At 36.2% G+C, this 21,593-nt stretch overlaps 1 protein-coding gene across 1 annotated transcript in view; it reads right to left on the minus strand.

Annotated features, from left to right (window-relative positions):
• The window catches only part of CHR18 (chromatin remodeling factor18), a 212,530-nt gene extending 193,938 nt beyond the window's left edge, over positions 1 to 18,592 (minus strand). The window contains exons 1-4 of the mRNA XM_089984290.1: positions 18,321 to 18,592; positions 15,187 to 15,242; positions 2,745 to 2,820; positions 2,612 to 2,654 (exon numbers count right to left, since the gene is read on the minus strand). Coding sequence (XP_089840416.1) covers positions 2,612 to 2,654; positions 2,745 to 2,820; positions 15,187 to 15,242; positions 18,321 to 18,545 — 400 coding nt within the window. The 5' untranslated portion in view covers positions 18,546 to 18,592. The remainder of the gene's footprint in view (positions 1 to 2,611; positions 2,655 to 2,744; positions 2,821 to 15,186; positions 15,243 to 18,320) is intronic.
• Positions 18,593 to 21,593: the final 3,001 nt, after the last annotated feature.

The raw sequence follows: 21,593 nt of genomic DNA on the forward strand, positions 1-21,593 counted from the left end.
ACTACAAATGGAGAGGCGAGTATATTTTCAATTAAGGTTGGATTACACCGAGTATCTTCTTTAAGCTTATAACTATTTGCATTAGTTATAAAAGGAAGTAATGTCTTCCGTTCTTGGTGCAGAAGCAATTTGCTTAGCTTTACATCCGTCCCAGGGTATCATTTCCAGGACATTTGTAGGACACGCTCGTACGCATTGGGTACACACTATACATGTATCATAAATCTTTACTGTTTGTATCCACGAGGAGATCCCCTCGTGTATGCTTTTTGCAGATGTTGTTAGTTAAGACAGAAAGATATACAAACAAGACTAGAATTTTGATGTAACGTATAGGAGAAAATGCTTTAAGTTAATAAATAAAAAATATAACATAGAGTGCAAGTTTAGTGAGAAAGCCAATGAAAAAATGTCATTAAAAATACAAGATATTGTTATTCAACACTATGAAAAGTGTGGAAGATTTAAAGAAGATATCACCAATACGGTTTCTCAACTTTCTTCTAGGCTTGTAGCGGCTGAAGTTGCGACAAGCTAGTGAAGTGTTATGTGGTAAACAAGTGCCTTTATTATTAAAAGGATGTTTTTACAAGATCACAATAATATCATTCATATATGAATTAGAAATTTAAAACATTAAAGATGGTTATATACTAAAAAAAATAGAAAATTCCATTTAAGATGGTTTGGGCATGTTGTACAGATACCTATCACAAACCAATAAGAAAGATTGACATGATGCAAGTGGAAGAAACTAGGAAAAAAATCGTGAATTTATTTGTGGTTGGGAGATACATATACTATGGGAAAGTATAATGTGACTATATCCTTTCAATTCTCTTACCGTTTTGTCCTTATTTCCGAACAGCATTTCAAAACCATGTGGAACATAATTGTTTTTATAAATCACAGATTATTCAATTTTTTCAAAGAAAAAGAGAGAGATTAATGGAGGTTTTGGGGGGCTTAATAGCATCTTCCACAAAAATTAATAGTTATGGATGATATTTAGGGAATCAAACAATATATATTTCAATTGACTGAAAAGAAGAAGTTTTTATGTTCGCAAAAGACTAGCATTCAATATGGTTTGGTGACCAAATAAAATGATTTCATACAATTCCAAGCATTTTTTACTCTTACAAATATGATGAAACTTTCACAGGGTTTGGCTTCCAAAACAAATGGACTCTCAAGAATCCCAAAACTCTAAAGTAGCAATATAGTTACTTTTTATACTTGTGCAATATTTTGAAAATCTAAAACTTTCAGGTGTTCACTTTTACATAATATGTTGTGAGATCTCTAAAATCTACATTTCATTTGTCACGTGATATTGGACTATGTATACAGCACACACAGACGTGAGAGAGAGAGAGGGTTTATCCATGGAACCATTATAAGAGAATACAAATTTACAATGGTAACACTATCACCACTTTCAAGTGTAGCAGCATTATGTATGTACACTAACAATCACGTTGACTGAAGGCAACTGAAATATCTTCCTACTTATCATTTCTCTTAAATCCCTCCATCTTGGTACATGTCTCAGCTAGATTGGAGACTGAAAGATGATTGTCTCTGTCTATCAACTTCATACCTCTCGTATATCAACAAATGAAGAACAAAGATTGTTGGTGTTTCCTTTATTGGAAAGATTAAGGTTCCAGCACCTTCCCAGTGGGTTAACTACATATCAAAGATCCTTCAAATTTCCAGGATGGATTAGAATGGTACATTCACCACCCAAAGGTGCAAACTGCAAACTTTTAGGACTGTAAATGTAAACATCTCATGCCGTCATCTCACCTCAATTCTTTTGGTATCATGGAATTTCCAAGACTGAGAATAATTAATTGAATGCATATCCATCTTTACAAGAAGAAATAAGAGCACATAAAAATTATTCATGCATGCAGAATGCACATACAACATGCATGTGAGAGAGAGAAAGATTGAGAACAACTTTAATTTTAGGCCACCTTATCTTTCACAAAGGCCCAGATTGTGTCATAGACAGTAAACCATCAGCTGCAATATGTGTGTCAGCATTTAATTAATTTCAGGAGTGTTGGACCAGCATGAAATTACCAAACTAACACTAAGGTAGTGGCACTTTGAAATTCCACCATTAGTTTGAAAGTCAAAGAAAACATGTGCTGAAGTTAAAATAATTAAATTACTCTTTTTAATTCTTGAAAAAATCTTGTGGCTTTTACTTTCCCCTCCAGAAAACGGTTTTAGTCTAATCCTAAAAGTAGCAATTTAAATTATAAAAGCACCAACATCATAAGGGTAGTTTGGTAAATTCATTGATAATAGAACACTCCTAAAGTTAAAAAAGATGGTTTATGCCTTTGATGAACCCTCTATACATACATACACATGTATAGAGACATACATGCATACATCATGTGTGTGTAGAGAGAGAGAATGTGTTATCTTCCACCAACCTACCTCTTACAAGACATACAGATACTCAATCAGAATGACACTAACAGGTATGGAGAAAACAGAAGTCGTGTTACATAAATGAACTGAAAGCTACTTTTATCAACTCTGGAAAGCTGACAAAGTTAATAGGACATCCAACTAAGTGATATGCCACCTGTATATTCCTTGTGTAGCTTAAGTGGGGGCAAAACTTGAACCTGGCAATCAAAAAAGATCCGACCATCAAGAAACAACAAAGAAACTGAAGGAACAAGGAAATTCTATTAAACATAGTCTCTGAATCGCACACTGGATAAAAGATTCTCAAGTGAATTCAGAGCAGCTTCGATGTTCTTCAGCTTGGATTCAGGGTAGATCCAGATCCTACAAAGAAAGGCATTCGCTTATTATTCATAGATAAATGAAATATTTGATGCAAAAAAACAAAAGAAAGCCAAATTTTCTCTTATTCATGAATGCTATGAATTATCTGGAATTACAAAAGAAAATTGTCACAAAGAGGAATTAACAGAAATTTAATAGATGACGGCCCAGAACTTATTTGTTTTAGGATTCCAATGCTCTGCAAATATCTTGGTGGAAAGATTATACTCTAAAAACAGAATTTCAAGAGTAGAAACTAACCAAACTGGTATCTCATGGTAATCATGGAAGTCCAAGTTAGTGTACAAAAAATGCAATCATATTTTTCTTCACAGGAACACCAACAGAACTCGAAGTTAGATGTTTCCCCACTAATAACTATTGCCACCACAAAACCAATTAAGCAACAGAACTGACATGGTTCTAGATCCATATTGATTAATACTTATGAATATATATGTATACATATATAAGGGCTAAAATCCAAATGGATCTGGACTTGCGTCATGGGTCCAGCCAAGACCCATAGTCCATCCATAAGTTTTTAAAATAAAGAAGAATTTAAAACTTTAACTTGAAGGACCTCTATTTTTTAATCTTTTTTGTTTGGATTGGACTACATCTGCTCCATTGGACCCAAGTTAATATGGATCTGGATCCAATCCAAGATCCATGTTGCCTAGGATTCGGTCGAAGTTGGGATCCAATTGGATATTGGATGCGAATTAGGATCATGGGTCCATAATCCATCCATGGCAATTTTAAAATAAAACGAATTTAAACTTTAAATTCAACTACTTTTAATTCAGAATAAGGATATGGTAGAGAGGTAGAACTCTACCCCGTATGGAATTCCTGAAGGGAGCGACCCCCTAGAATATTCCCCTGGAATATTAAAAATAAAAAGAAATAATATTTAAATAAAATCTAAAAGATAAGGAGGTTAGAGGTAGAGTTCTACAAATTGTAGAACTCTACCCCTAAGAGGAGCATCTCGAAGGGGACGTCACCCCCCCCCTCTAGAAGAAATAAAAAATATATAAAAGAGGCTAGAGACCTCTCTCCCTCTAGAACTCGTGTTTTAGAGAGAGAGAGAAAGTTGAGAAAGACGAGATAGGGAAAATAGTGAGGTATAGGGAGAGACAGAGAAAAGAAAAGAGAAGAAGAAAACAAGCATTCTATAATTTTTCTAGTCTTTTCCGATCTTCGATTCAAAGTACGGGTTTCTCTCTTAATTCGCACGTAAAAAGACTTCGTATAAATCGATTCGAGCATGAGTTTAGAGTTAAAAAGGAAAATCTAATTTCAAAGATATATATATATACACATTACCGATTTTATATAGAGAGCGAGATTTATTTTTCATGATTATCGATTTTTCTTGTTCATGCAATCTGAATATATACATATATAGACACACACACACACTTTAGGTTTGTCGATTTCATGATCGTGCATCTTAAATGAATATATATATATATATATATATATATATATATATATATATATTAGACTTGTTGATTTCATTAAGCATGAATCTGAAAATGTAATAACCAAAAAAAATCGTTTTAGTGCAGAGGATCCACAGTTGGATCCATTTGGATCCAACTTGTGGATCCACATTTTCAAGTTAGACATGGATCCAAATTCATGGACCCATATCAGCAAAGGATCCACTCTTATAACCAGCTCGGATCCAAATTGGGATTTTGATCCCGAGTCGTTGGTCGCAGAGTTCGGACCCAAACTCGACCCCTTGTTAATAAAACCTCGTTTACAAGAATCATGCCTAGGGCACGATTCTTGCCAAACTCAAAAAGAAGGAAGGTTACGGAGGGTCGTAACCGACTCCCTCCGCCTTTCGCGGAACGAGGGAAGGCCTTCGATCGATAAAAGGGGGCTGGAGAGGGTCTCGCCCTCTTCACTCTGCACTTGTCTCCCTCTTGACCTTTCGCTCGGCAGCAAGGTCACTGTCACCGGTAACCTCCCCGTCTCTGTCTTCTTCCCTCTTGATTTCACGCGCAACAGCAGGACCTCCGGTGTCGGCGACCAACAACCCGCGGTAGACACCTTCTTTTCCTCTTCCTCTCGAAATCCCCTCCATGATGTCGGAGCAGTCGAGGCAGATGGAATCGCTCTCCTTCTCGTGATAGCCGCAACCCTCAAACGCCGATTTTGAGGTACGGGTTTCTCTATTGTTTCGGATGAGAAGAAGAACATGGATTTGGTTTCCATGTGATATTTTTCTTTTTGAGAAAAGCCAATGAGAAAGAGGGTTAGATCAAATCTACTCTAGGACCATGGTCTAGATCAATGTTTACCTTCTCTTTGAAATCTATATATATTTATGCATATATATATATATATGTTTTTACATATGTATAGGCCGATTTTTTTTGTGCCATAGGGCTATGGAACTGGACCGATCTGTCATGTATTTAACATGCACAGATCTGGTCCAGATTTTATGTTCAAGGTTTTTGGAAATACTGAAATTTTAGACCGATTTACATTAAGATTGGGGAGGAGTTCTTAGCTGCATCGGCACCTTGCTCACCCTCAGGACACTCATCATACATTTGTACAGTGTCTCAAAATTTGATTTCCTTTGTTTATGTTGATACCGGTTTTTTTTATTTCCATATAACTATATCATGGGTTTGCATCTGCATGAGAATCAGAGTTACCCTCGGCTTTTTGCAGTATCTTGATTGGTGGATCTAATATACGTTTTGAGGCTCAGGAATATAATGAAATCTAGTTGGTCCTCTTCAATTTGCACGAGAAATATATATATATATATATATATATATATATATATATATATATATATTGAAAAACAAAAGGAGAAAGTCTGTTAAATACCAATCTTTTTGGGTTGTTCTCAGTGATCAGTAGTAACAACTCTCGATATGTAGAACTCTTGTGTGCTTGCTGAAATAGGTCTCTCAACACACCAATTCTGGCATATATATACACACACGGATCAGCATGTATATGTATATGTATATGTATTGAGGGTTGCAGTTAATGTTTTCTGAAGTTTTTGATGTGTTGATTCCTTGACTAACGATCTGATTATGCATTTGTTTCCTATGTTCTTATAAGTGAAAATGGTTTAGCCTGTGTTTAGTATGCTTATGTGTTGATTATGTTGTTAATCTGGAGTTAGTGCATTGACTGTCATGCTTTAAAATCTAGTTATAGTTTCATGTGTGGAATTTGTTTTCTCCAACCTGAGTAAATTTGTTTTGTTAATAGTTCTAAAAATCTGATTTAATTAAATATGGTTTTGGAAGCAAGTTTGACATGTAAAAAAAAAAAGGGTCTGATGTTCGGTATGACTAACGATCTGATTTCCAACATGTAAAAGAAATTTGTTTGGAAAATCAAATTGGAATTTAAAATTTTAGTTGCCTATAACTTTGTTCTCCATTAGGGAGTGTTAAAGTTGATCAGTCTTGGACAATCAGTCAATCTGCGGGAAATAGATGTTGAATGTAATAGTTATAAAAGTTTGTGTATAAAACTAGCCATCTACATGCTAAAGAATGAAATTGTTGCATACGCCTCTACTTGACATAAATATGTTGAATTAAAGTAATATGGTAAGGTTGCATCTTCTGCATGGGTGTACATTGAATTTATGTGTTTGGCAAGTACATCATAGCATGATTGTTCACTTGTTCATTTGAGAAGATTCATGAATAGAAGCATGTAGTTGGCGTGATTATATGATCGCATGCATATGAGGATTTGTTTTATGCACATTTCAAAAGTTTGCATACATGAATGTGCATTGAAAAGCATGTGAAAAAAATAATGCATAGAGGCATGTGGTTGGTGATGATTGCATATTAATGCATTGATGACCTAATTGCATCATCCGGGGAGCCTCGAGAGCAGGTTGTTCTCTGTTTTGGTTGTTTTGATGCATTGCAAAAATCAAATGTGTTATTATGGTTTTACTGCATTGTTCTCTGTTGCCACGGGCTATGGTCTCGTAAAGAGTTTGGCATGCTGATTTGCAAGCTTATGTTATTAATTTTGCATGTTGATTTGCAAATATAAAAGAGATAAATTAATAACAAGATAAAAGAAATTAAAAAACAATATAATTTGTGTTTCCTTGATGTCTCTTCTTTAGTATGAGATTCTAGGATATTGCGGTTTGGGGGAAACCGTGAAGATACAAAAAATCTGTGTATGTTGTTGTTGCTCCTGAACCCGATATTGAGGTTCTTCTCCTAACCATGGTTTTAGGAAGAGTCTGTCACTTTGCGTGGGGGTGGTGTGTTTGACACAGCTGTTGTTGTTTTGGTATAGCAAAGAAAGTGACGCCAGTGGATGCTGTTTTTCATGGTGTCCCCGACATTGAATGTTGTTTTCCAATATTCCGATGGATGGTGCTATTTCCTGATATTGGTCAAGGGTTAAGTTTGAAACCCAGAATAAAATACAAATTGTATGCTAAGTTACCCAGAAAACCCTACTTGACCTCGATGATTTTTACATGTTTGATGTATCTGCGGGCAACGATAAATAAAAAAAAGTGAAACTTAAATTGTGTGCATTTAATAGGGCATGCACATGGAAAAAAGAAAACTTAAATGAAAGATAATAAAGGGCCCATGCATTGCATATAATCAAGCATATTCCTGTTGTGCATTAGATCGTGCATATTTACTTGTCCCCTTAGTTGTTATCTATTGATGAATGTATGATGGTGTTCCCTAATGCATATTAAATACCCTTATTGTTTAAATTATTATCCATGTTGCTTATTTAATGTTCTCTCATGCTTAATGTTTATTTCCTTTTTGGATGAATGGTTAATCGTCTGATGAATTGGTTATAACAATATCCCTCTAAAATATTACATGAATCTTATTTATGTTCTTTATTCATATTTGACTCACTAGAGGGACCTGCTTGCGGGATTCATCAGATTCTGACACCCTACTTCTATGGTTTTTCACAGTCATAGGTGATCAGTCGACTCCCTTCTGAGGGGATACGTGGGCCACATTTGCTTCAGACTGCTTCACTTAAGGATAGAGTGACTCTATTTTTGTTTCTTTAAGTTCTTTTATTTCATGTAGTTGTTACTTCACTTTTGACATTAGTACGAGACTCTTATTGATTCATTAATAAAAGAGTTGGTTGATTATGGATGATAAATGTAAGTTTGTTTGTGGTGTGTGGTTATCCAACTGAAATTGAAACAGTAAGGACCTCGGGTCTCTGGAAAGTTTTCCGCAACTCTTAGAAAAAAAAAACGCATTTTTCAAAGGGTATGAGTTGGGTTGTTACAGAAAATACGTATGTAATTCAAGATTATCAGTTTCCTTGCTCGTGCATCTGAAAATGTACATGTCGATTTCATGCTCACGCATGTGTTTTTGAATTTGACAATTTTTTGCTCATGCTTCTGAAATATACATATGCATTTCAGTTTTGTCGATTAGACAGTCAAAAGATTTTGGTTTCTTAAAGGCAAGATGAGCATGATTCAAATGCATGCTCTTCTTGAGGGAGGTTGTTAAGACGTTATATCTTTTATTGCATTGTCCCAGGTTTGGATTTGGGTCCGATGTGGATCCGAGATCCAAACGTGTTGTGTAATTAGTTGTATAATCAAGGGTTGTTTAGTCCTTTGTATGATAACCCTAATTAGAGGCAGTATTATATAATAAACAGATTCATGCCTGAGCTGCTACTGCAGCCCTTGTGATCAGAGCCACTCAGCGTGTTTTCCATCATGGTTGCCACTTTCGCAGATCCAAACCGGTCTCGAACTCGGTACGCCCGCGATCTTGTTGCTCTAACACAACGTGGGTGTGGTGCCCTGTTAGAAGAGTCTGGGTTACAGAGTCCTCAAGTTACACATTGTTAGAATATGTATTGTTATAGAGCCATTAGAGTTCCCGACGGTCATATTTATGACCGTTGGGAACTCACCCTCTCTTTGCCTCAAACCATCACAAAATGTGACTGTTGGGAGCTCTTCCCTCTCCCTCTATTGTTATGTATATATAGGGACACTTGTCCCCATTTTTGTAACTTGCTTTCTCAAGCACGTCACATCAATAAAAGCTTATTATTTTATATTGTGTTCTTATATTGGCTCTTTGTACGCCCAGTTTGCACTTTGTGCTTATATTGCCTCTTGGCTCTTGTATTGTCCCCTAGTGGACTGTTATTGTGCTTGTGCACTTGTGTGTATACATTTCTGCATACTTTCATTACAACACATGTCTCCAAACATGTACAACTTGTCCTTCAAATATGTGCCTTTCTCTTGACAACCATTTTAAATATATATGCTACTTAAGATATGAATAAATTGTAAAGGTATCTTTAACAAGACCTTAATATTGTTGATGATAAGCATGTGCACACATGCACAAAAAGCACTCTTAGGACACTTGTGCACAAAAGCACAACTCACTAAATCTCACAAATGCACAAAGGCATAAAAGAATAAAAGCTTTATTGAAAAACACTTGGGCCTTGACCCAAAGCCATGAAATTACAAAGGGGAAAATGCCCCTATTTTATACACAATAAGGAGGACCTTAGAGGGGTCCAACTCATAGATGTTGGAGGGGCCCAACGTCTATAAGAGTGGAACCCCCAAGGTGAGTTGACTAAGTCAAAAATAAAAAAAAATAAAATAAAAAAGCAAAATTACAATCATATTCGTAAAATGAATATGCGCAAAATGGTGAAATGATTAAACTACACCAATGGGGAAGCACTTTCCCTTTGGGAGTCTCCATTCCTGGTAGAGCATCCATATATACATCTTCATTCAAATCACAATTTAGAAAAGCGTTTTTAACATCCATTTGATAGATGTTTCATTTGTTGATTGAGGCAACGATGATGAGACATCGGACAGTGACCATTCGGACCACAGGGGCAAAAGTTTTTCATAGTCAATCTCATATTCTTGACTATATCCTTTGCAACTAATCTCGCCTTATATCTTTCAAGAGATTCATCGCTCTTAGTTTTTACTTAAAATATTCATCTGCATCCTATTGTTTTCTTACCCTTAGGAAGATCTTGAGATTCTTAAGTCTTTGCTATTCTCAGAGCACCGAGTTCATTCTCCATAGCTTCTATCCATTCAAAATATTTACGTGCTTCCTCAAAATTTCTAGGTTTTATGTAAGAATAAATGGCACTAAGACAAGCCATGTATTTAGGTAAAAATGAGTCATATGAGATAAACCTAGAGGGAGCTTTCGTATGTCTTTCGGTCCTTCGCAGGTTCTCCTCGCTTGGAGAAACAGTCCTACTGGTGTCATCATATCTTTCAAGAGCACTTCTGAAGGTGTTTTTGTCTCTATGGATATAGGTGATAGGCTCTCTAGATGATCCCTCATCGATATGTTGATGAGGAGGAGATAGCAAGATTTTCCAAAAAACTTACATTTCTAGAGACATACAATTTGTCATTTTTAATATCATAACACCGAAAACTTTTTTGGGTTTTCGAATAACCAAAAAAGGCACAAAAAATGGCTTTTGGGGAAAGCTTATCATTTTTATTCGTAAGGACAAAACATTTACATCCAAACACCCTTAACCTGTTGTAGTCAGGTTCCTTCTCGTATAATTTTTCAAAAGAGGAAATTTTGTTCAGATTTTTTTATGGAAGTCTATTTATGAGATAGACCGATATAAGGGTTGTCTCAGGCCATAGTTTCTTTGGAATGTTTTGCGAAATAAGCAAAGTTTGAGTTGTTTCAATAATATGCCTATATTTTTGTTCGGTTAGTCCATTTTGTTGAGGGGGGTTTGGACAAGATTTTTGATGGAGATAACCATAACTTTCAAGATAACTCTTGAATTCATTTGATAGGTATTCTGCTCCAGAGTCGGATCTAAGGATTTTTAAGTTCCCATTAAATTGATTTAAGATCATCATATGAAAAGTTTTGAAAGTTGAAAAAACTTCATGCTTATGTTTGAGAAAGTATATTCGACAATACCTAGTATAATCATCAACAAAAATCACATAATATGAGAATTCTCCTTTAGATATCACAGGAGTCGGACCTCATACATCCGAATGAACAATTTTAAAAGGTTTTGTTGTAAGGATGGATCTTTGATAAAAAGGTAAACTTTTCATTTTTCCATGAATACATTTATTACATGTAAAATCTCCTTTACAAAGATGTTTAACAAAAGATAAATATGAAATTTTAATAATATTAGGATGTAAGTCTCTTATGCCACACATGAATATCTTTATTTTGGACAATATTACAAAATTGATTCTTGAAAACTTGAAGAAAGTCGGCATTGTAGAGATCTCCTTTCCTAGAGCCTTCCCCAAACAACTTCTCGGACCGGCGATCCTATATCCAACATTTATTAGATGAGAATTTTGTATCGCAACCATGGTCCGAGAGTTGAGAAACCAAAAGCAAATTCAGATTTAGTTTTGATATGAATCTAATTTTTGGAATAAAAAAATCTTGTTTTTATAAATGGGCCTATTCCTTTAATTTCAAAGGATGTTCCATATGTCGTTGAGACAAAAGATGAAAAAGAATTTTTAGAGTATTCGGAAAGAGAACAAGCACTTGAGGTCATATGAAATGATGCACCAAAATCTAAGAGCCAAGATGTCTTACCGGGAGGGAAAGAGGTTGACATAGCGGCTTCGAAAATTCCTCCCTTGAGAAGAAGTTGAAGAGCTTCCATAATTTGTTGTGGAGAGAGAGACCCATTTGAAGAGGATGGTCGTTCTTCCGGTTGAATGGTGGTGGCCATTGCAAGCAATTTCTTCCATTTTAGGCAAATTGTTTTGATATGCCCCGGTTCTTTACAGAAATGGCAATTTAATTTGCTATAGCCTCTCTTTTCATTTTGCCAATTTCCTCCTTGATTTTGATTATTAAAATGAGGTTTGTAAGTCCTCACATTATTACCCGGTCTTGAAACGACATCCACCCATTCACTTTCTTCTTAAATAGAGGAGGTTGCAAGGATGCTAGGATTGTTGTTACTAATGCCAAGACGGGTTTCTTTCCCACTTAATTTAGTAATAACATCTTCAATGGCAGAAGATGTGAAAGAAGAAAGAAGAGAAGGCCGAATTTGTTCAAATTCGGGTCTAAGACCATTTAAGAAGTTAAAAAATTGATCTTCCTCTAGTTGTTTGTGTCTAAGCTCGATAGCGTCACCACTCCATTTGGGTTCAAGCATAGCAAGCTCGTCCCAAATGGAAGACAATTCGGCAAAGTATTCTCGAATAGTCATCTCATTTTGTTGAAAGGTCAAAGCCCACTTTTGAAGGTAGATCTCCTTTTTCCATGATGATATTTTTTTGTTCGGGTTCCGGTATCAAACCTTGAACGTACCCCCAAAGCCCCTTCCCTTTAATATGGGCTTTCATATTACTGGTCCAAACATGATAGTTTGAACCATTGAGTTTAAACTCGAGGGAGAAGTGGGATTCTTTTTTGCCCATTAGAGAGGATAGAAATAAAAGAAGAACATGTACCTCAATAGATTTTTAAGTCTTTCTTGACAAAGAAGACTTCTAAAATATTGGCCGAAGAAAATGATCCACTCCAATCTCCGATAGCTTGAAGTAGGGGTGGCAATTTCTGACACGACCCGCCAACCCGCCTTTTTGGCAGGTTCGGGTTGGGCTTAAGCCAACCCGTTTAATAAACGGGTCGACCCGCGTAACTCGTTTATTAAACAGGTCGGGTTCGGGTTGGGGGTATGCCAACCCGCCAACCCGGTTGACCCATTTAATAAACGGGTTAGGCGGGTGGGTCAACCCGCCAACCCGTCTGCCCGACCCGTCAACCCGCCAACCCGACCTGTCAACCCGACCCGCCAACCTGCCAACCCAATCCGTCAACCCAACCCGCCAACCTGACCCGCCAACCTGAAAACTCGTTTACCCGACCCAACCCATTTATTAAATGAGTTGGCGGGTCGTGTCAAGTTACCCGTTTATTAAACGGGTCGAGTTCGTGTTTGCCACAGCCGACCCATTTAATAAACGGGTCGGGTTCGGGTTGAGGTATGCTGACACGACAACCTGACCCGCCAACCCGACCTGATTGCCACCCCTAGCTTGAAGGCATGTTTTTCGAAGCACCCAAGAATGTGGAGAAACACACAATCTTCCTTCCTCAAACCTTGGCTCTGATACCATGTAAAAGTATCTTTAACAAGATACTATGATCAATACCGTAATATTCTTGATGATAAGTGCGTGTACACGTGCACAAAAAGCACTCTTAGAACACTTGTGCACAAAAAGCACTCTTAGAACACTTGTGCACAAAAGCACAACTCACTAAATCTCACAAATGCACAAAGGCATAAAAGAATAAAAGCTTTATTGAAAAACACTTGGGTTTTGAGCCAAAGCCATAAAATTACAAAGGGGAAAATGCCCCTATTTATACACAATAAGGAGGACCTTGGAGGGGTCCAACTCATAGACGTTGGAGGGGCCCAACGTCTGTGACCGTTGGAGGGGCCCAACGTCTATAAGAGTGTCCCCCCCCCCCAAGGTGAGTTGACTAAGTCAAGATAAAAAAAGAAAGAAAAGAAAAATAAAAAAACAAAATTACAAGCATATTCATAAAATGAATATGCGCAAAAATGGTGAAATGATTAAACTACACCTACGGCGAATAATAAAGAAATATATATTTTATATATATAATTAGGTAGATACATATACATATATATATAGTATATGTATCACCTTTATATATATATATATATATATATATATAAGATTACAATATTTGATATATAATTTAACATGAATGAATTTTATCTCCTTTCCTCTGTCAATTCTTCCTCTAACAAAATGATAATTAGCCTGAAAATCCTTGAAATGATCATGCAACACAGGGTTAGTCATAAGTGAAATAGCACTCTTATTAACACAATACAAATCTGATCGAGATATTTTCAAGCCTCTATCCCAAAAAATCTCAACTAATCCAACCAATTCCTTATACTTTGTTTTTGTATTAGACTTAACGTTGGTATTTTGTTTCTCACTTTTCCGCGATATTAAATTTTTTTCCCAGATAAGCACAATAACCTTTAGGGAATAAACTATAGGAACCTCAATAAAACCACGCTCTTTGATGGCATTATGAAAAGTCTAACCAAGTTATAGAGGCTTGATTGAGACCATAAGTGAACTAAATAAGTTTGTACACATTTCTTCAAATGTGCTTGAAAGAAGCACATGGTTGCTCCATATACACCTCTTCTTTCAATTCACAGTGCAAAGATGCATATTTGATATCTAATTGAAAAAAAAGGCCGGTCAAAGGGTAATGCAACAGACAATATAATTCTAACATAATCCATACCTTTCTGTTGGTTGTATCCTCTCGCAACAAATATAGCTTTGAGTCTTTCTATGCTCCCATCTGATTTATATTTAACCTCATATATCCATGTGTTGCAACTACATTCACGTCCATTAGTATCTCAACAACTTCCCATGTACTATTTTTGCAGTCTCCTATCTCTCTCATTGCTTCTATCCACTTTTTTATCTCTTACTGCTTCAATCTAATCACCTGGTTCTTTGATTTATAGATTTCATCAATGAAAAATTCCTAGCCGATCTTCTTAACACCACTTTCTTTTGACCAATAGGCTGTCCAAGGGCCAAACAATTGATGGTTTTTGTGACTTTCAATATGTTGTTATATACCAAAATTAATAACTCCACCTTCAGCTGCACTTACTCTCCTTCTCTTGTATACTATGCTATCTCTGTTATGCTGCCCAGGTTGTTCACTATCTTCTTGTACTATTGACTGGTTTTCTCCATCTTTATCATGTGGTATTTCTCATCTTTCCTGGTTTCAGGCTGCAACATTAGGTTAGACACATCATCAGGCAGTATATTTATGAGAAGCATATCTGTATGGAAGGCCTCAGACCAGAGCAATTTTATCACTCCACTGGCAAACATTAAGGACAAACCAACTTCAGTTATGTATCAATGTTATATATCTTGCTACATGACCACCTGATGATGCCACCCAATAACGACCAGGCTGAAGACAGAAGTTGCAGCGATTAAGAAGACTCAGAAAATAGGAAAAAGTAGATCCTTTTCCATGAGAATTAAGGTTAGATAAAAATTTGGATGGAAACCAAGGTAAAAATAGAAGATCGAAAGTTGGAAAATCTAATAATTTATGCTGCAATATCCAGTTTTAGGGTATAACAATAAGTGCAAGATATATTGCAATAAAGTTTAATATGCATATCTATGCAGTATGTTTGAAAAGGCAGGAAAAAGAAAGAAAAACAAAAAAGAAAAAGAAGAAGAGATGTTACCTATTACTTTTATCCCATTCACCTCCACCTAGGGACTTCAGCGCAGCTAGCAGTTGCTGATTGTGCAGAGAAGAGAAAAGTAAAAAGCTTTTAGCATATGATATGATGAGTATATTTAGTTGATAGTGGTAGATAAAAAACTTTAGAATTTGAAGTGAGAGTTAACATACATGCATAGAGAGAAGGATGTTAATAGTATTGTGCTAAATTTAGCAACTGCAATTCTTACTTAAACACGTCATAGATAAACAGAGGGTTGACAAATATCAAAACTATACATTAGTCAAAGCGTTAAAAAAATACCAAAACTGTTCATGCATTAGCTATAAGCTGTATAGACACCTCACCACCTCATAAAATCAGTTATGCTGAGAGACTTAATGTACAAGTTATTCAACTGTTTCAAGTTTTGAATGTGTTTAATGCCATGGTCAATAGCTGAATGCTGGTTAGGAGGAGCTGAATAACCTGTGTGCCTTAGATCTTCCAGCCGAATATGGATATGGAGAATGGAAGGAAATAATTAGTCTTACTTCTGAATAATATCATGAAAGTGCTAGGACTTGGATACTTTTTCTGATCATGGTCACTTGAGTTGGTCACGCAGCCGTTTCCAAGGTAGGGTATATGGTATCCTGAGTCAGTGCCTAAGGTGTCAAGTGTCAACCTTTTGTGGCTAATTTCCTTAAAAGGTCACCACTTTAAAGATCCTAATGCCATAGTGACAAAAGTTAAAAACGGCAAAATCTCGGGAGTCAAAAACTCGAGAGATTTTGAAATTTTTCATAAATCTCACAATTTTTCGGCAAAATCTCAGCAATTAAAAATAAAAAATATCTTTTTTATAAGAAAATATAAATAAAACACATTTAAAAATAAAAAACTCGGGATAAATATCTGCTAAAACGGTAAATATCGAGATATTGGTCATAGTTTGAAAATCTCGTGAGAAATTGCATTTTAAACTTTCAGGCATTTTTTCACGATATTTGTTACAGAGCCTAATGCCTAGAGGTTTTCACCTCCAGAGTTGTGTCATATGTGATGCAAATGCAACGGAATAAGATATCCCTCCATCTAGTTCGGAATGCCCATTCTTCAGAAATTACTTGGCATGGGAAGACTAGGGTATGCATTTATCAGGTATCATGCTTCAGACATGCGATAATGGCACCTTGGGCTACATGAAGTGGGAATAAGTGGGTTGAAAGTGGTTAACCCTAAAACATTTGTTCATGTTCCTAAAACAATCCATTTGTCCATGAACCGTTTCTATCAATTTATTGATGCTTGTTAGAGCCATGAAAGACTGAAAACCCATTCTCATCTCTAATAATTCAATCCACCACATATTCACTTCCTTGAAATTTCCAGCATTAACCATTAGAAAATGGTTTAGAAATTTTGGGCTTTCTCAAAGAATAGCTTCGTACCTTTTGTTTTATGGATATACTTAATGTGCCACGCAATAAGCTATATTAGTGGCTTCTACTTTGCTGCTCGACATTAGAACCTAACACTTCTGCATATCACATCCTAATAAGTTGGTATTTGAATCCTTCATCACGATCTTGTGCTTATTGAAAAAGCACTACTTTCAAAGAACAGGCTGCCACTTAGCTAGTACATGCATTACTAGTTTGCAGGAATCAGAAAAAATGAGCCAGATACTGGATTGCTATGCTGATGACTCATTACACCAGCCTCAACCAAGGGATAGAAGACACTGAGGATAAGATCACTTCTTCGGATGACCAGTTCTTAGCACTATGGAGGTCAACAAAGTAGAAGATCTGAATGTAGTGGATCAAATCCCCTTGTTGCCCTTGATGGAGAAACATGCAACATTCAAACTTATACAGCAGAGGATGCCAGACTAAGAGCATGAGATGATCACTGTAGTGGATGACTAGTTATGAGCACTATGGAGGCTAACAAGTAGAAACAGATATGGATGTAGTGGATCAAATCCTTTTTCTGACTTTTCTATCTATGGAGGAATATGCATGATGAAGACCCTCATTCAACATCCAAACTCATAGCAAGGTATCAATTTGATGGCTTCAAAGTTCAAAAGGTTGGGTCAAACCTTCCAAGAAATGTTTGGGTATGCTTTGTCAAATAGAGGTATGTTTGTGATCATCTTTAGTGTAGAAACTACCTATAGGATCATTGGTATCTAGAAAGTAAAAAAGGTCTCTGTTTCATAAGAGGTAGATATGTGATTGTTATTTGGGATGTATGCCTCTAGGGGTAAGTGCCTCCAATTTTGATTATTTAGGTGAAGACTCGGGATATTTTAATCTTCCCCATTTTTTCCAACAATATTCTTTACTTCTTGGAGCCAATTGGTCATAATACCATAACCTGACGCACAGTATGTTCTGCCGAAGTTCATTTAAGAGCTATTTCAAAAGAATGGGCAGACACGCAATAAATAACAGTTGATTGCATGTATCACACATTACTCACAGACAGGATGCCTTTCTACTGCATGCAGTTTGTCTTAGGCCTTTTCAGATATATCAAATATGCAAATACAGTTGACAAAGGAGGACTATTCCCCCAAATACCATGCAGGAGGGAAAAAATATGTTATTTCATAAAGGATTGATGATGCGCATCCCTATATGATTCTGTCATCTGTAGACTCAATGTCCAACCATTTTGAAAAAGCCCTACATCTTGCCAGTCCATGAATTCAATCTTAGTCAGGTTCCTTCTTAGTTCTGCCCAGGGTTACCTGAAGCGCCTATAGGAGTGGAGAAATGTGTTTCCCCCAAAAGCGCTTAGGAAGAGCGAAACGCAGCGCTTCCGAAACATGTGGGGAAGTGCAAATGAGCATTCTCTACCAAATCGTGAGCAGAAGGAAACAGAAACACACACCCGATACAAAACAGGTACATTATACAGATAATCTGATGGACGGGGGAAAAAAGGGGGGAAATAACATGTTTGTTTATCGAAAGAAACATAAACGAAGAAACGGAGGTCGTTCCGATGCATCCATCGCGAATACCAGCAGAAGAAGATCAGCTAGGGCTCCAAATTCTTCAAACGTAACGAAGAATTTCTCAATGAAGAACACGATGATAATGAGTGAACGAGACAGACAGAGAGAGGGGGTTGCTTACGGTATTGTAGGGGGCTTCTACGGCAATCTTCCCAGGGGAGTGCTGGAAGATCTTGACGGAGAGCCTTCTGGAGGAGGAAGAGAAATCCTTCCAAGGGGAAGGAGGGGGAGAAGGGGAGGAAGCGGCGGAAGAGGAGACCTGCCGCTGGGCGATCTTCTTGAGGGCGTCCTTCTCCAAGGAGTCGAGGTCCTCGGCGCTCAGCACCCAGTCGTCGTCGCCCTCCATTTCAATTTCTTGCCCTTAGCGCGCGGCACTCTCTCTGCCTAGTCTGCGCGTCCGCTGTGGCGCCCTCTGTTTAAATACCCTTTTGTTCTCTTCGCTTTTGAGCGGGAGCCTTTCTTTTTTGGTGCGCAGGGCAGGCTGGTCACAGCTCAAAAGTAGAAAGCGAGCCTTACTAGCTAAGCAACTACAAAGACCCTTCTCCACTCCAGGCCAACGCTCACTCGAATGTTACGAGGATAACAGAAAAATTCGGATATGGTTCAGGTTATTGCTGGTCCATATTTTGAAAACGTGGGGACTAAGGCCGTAAACTGTTCGGATTCGGATCGGATGTCGCAAATACCATGTCCGACTAATCAGATGTAGGCTAAACGGGTTCAAATTTTGGATGGTGAAAAGCTCATACCAGATTGGCTTTTTCCCATGTAAACTGATTTGGGTATTCATCAAATTAGGATATTTAGTGGACTCAGCCGCAAAAAATCAAAATCGCATATGTATCCGATTATAGCCAGATATGGTTTTGGCTTTCCAAATGCAACTAAATGCAATCTAATTTGGTCGGATATCAAATACAATTCGATTGTTTGACGTCCCTAGTGATATAGAGCGTCATTCTTTGAATCTGACTCTAAATTAAGAGTGTCATAATCGGATCACACATTTGAAAATATATATATATGGTCTACTGCAAGTAGCATTTTTTCATAAAATAACCATATTGTATAGCAAAATGGCATGCTCGACAATTTTCAAAATTTGCCCCATGTTTTAAAGTCATTGTGCACATGAAAATTTATGTTTTGCAAATATGCAAAATTGTGCAATAGATACATTGTCAAATTTAAAGAAAGCATACAATAATTAGCCGATCTCCAAGCATCCACGAGCCCATATGTCATTCATTTTGTTTTGAACATTTACTTGTTAATTTTTTTTAGTTGGTAGAAAACAACAAAAACATCGCTTTTGAGATTCACAAATGGTCTTGATAAGTTTTGCTCCTATTGCTACATAAGACATTAGATATGTGATAAATTTATGATAGATTCAAATTCGTCTACATACAAATGCTACAAAAAAACAAACTAACTAACGTGCAAAAATAACACTTAAATCGCTTACCAACATAGTTTATTCATAAAATTCATGCTCTTTGGTACTTTTGGTTGTTGTGCATCTGTTTTTTTCATTAACTTGTTTTCATCATCAATTGAAATTGAATATAAACACAAAAATACGAGTACCACTGGTTGTCTTTACATATGACTTGAGACATTCACCATAATTGGGTCCCTTCCTCGGAGTGAGGTTGAGTGTTTAGTTTCCTTTCTGCTATCGTGTTTCACTTTATGTGTATAATAAGTATTCAACATGAAATATTTTAAAAAAATATAAAAGACTTAGAACATTGAAGAAGTTTATTAAAAAATAATTGATAAATATAAAAAAAAACAATTCATTAAACAACTCTTAACAAATAGATTACTCTAAGTGCAATGCTCACTTATCATGCTTGCAAGCATCTAACATTTATGAGAACTGTGAATCCTCATTTTGCATCTCGATGATCCAATCCATCAGTTTGATCCTCACTGCCATTCTCGAATTTCATTTGGTTTTAAATCTTATTTCAAAAATTCCAATTCTCAATCCTCATTTCTGAATTTCATATTTTCAATATTTTCAATTTTCATTCAAATTCTTTATTTTTATATTTATTTTCAAATTCTATTTCAAGTCTTGAATTTTAAATGAAAGTTTTGGAATTCATTTTGAGATTCACCTTGAAAATCAATCCAATTTTCTAAAATCACCTTCTGATTTCAAATTTGAATTCAAGTTTTATCCTTCATTTCCATTTCAAAATCTTCCAAGTTTAGATTTAAAGTTCACTTTTCCCAAATCAATTTCAACCTTTTGAACCATTTTTTCAAAATGTTTTCAAACTTATTTCAAAATCACTTGAAAAATCCAAAAATTCTGAAATATTTCCTCAAAAGCATACATCTTTGCATGTTCATTGCACAAGCATGATTCTTTGTGCATTTAGGATTCCAAAATAATTACTTAGACAGTATTTAAGCAAAGCAAAAGGCATTTATTCGATCTTTTGTTCAATTATCCCTGATAAAGTCGCCAGTAACGGTTGAACCTCGTACCGACGAGCCAATCCTGTCTTTCCATTTTTTCCTCAAATTTTCAAAAAATGGAGGTGAGTAATTTCAAATGTTTTCAAATAAAGGTCAAGTGAGACCTTGCAAAAGAGTTTCTCTCTTCTTTCTTTCTTTTTCTTCTATCTTCTTTCTTTCTTTTATCCCCTTTAAAAAGGGAAAAGAGGTAGAAAGGAAAGAAAAAAATAAAAAGGAAAAGCGGAAAATTTTTGCATGATCATAGGTTTCACATCCCGTGCAGTGATCCTTTGATAATGTACAACATCTATTGTTCGTGGAAGTTTTTTATTGCTTGCACGTCAAACATTTTTATCCCTAATCGGTTTGGGCAACTTCATATCCTTGCATGTATGAACTCAATGTTTGGAACTTCAATATCATTCACTGTTGAGACAATTTGATGTTTGGCAAAGGAATGAGCTCGATCGATGGTGTATGAGATAGATGCACATTCTCTATAGGATTCTCATCATTTCATTCATCAATTGCTTCTTATACATCACTTTCAACTACTTATTTTAACTTCACAAGCAATAACTTCTTATTCAGCTTTACGTGCAACTAAGTAAACGTCACCACTAAATAACATTGATTCTATATCATCATCGTTCAAGACATCTATTAATATATGTTGACCGTCTAGTTTTAAAGAACAACTATATCCAAGGATCATTGATTCTTCCGTATATTTAGTTTTATAATTACTATTTGGGAGACCATTACAGATCTCCAAATAAGGTGATCAATGCTATGGTAGTATACTTTAACCCTTTGAGAGGCCATCATATCATTCATATAATGAAAAAAACATGTGAGAAAATATCATCCATATACACTTCATATATTCAATTAACATAACTACCTACAATAACTAGTA

Source organism: Nuphar pumila, chromosome 13, assembly GCF_984573655.1.
Source record: "Nuphar pumila chromosome 13, dmNupPumi1.hap1.1, whole genome shotgun sequence".
NCBI lineage: Eukaryota > Viridiplantae > Streptophyta > Magnoliopsida > Nymphaeales > Nymphaeaceae > Nuphar > Nuphar pumila.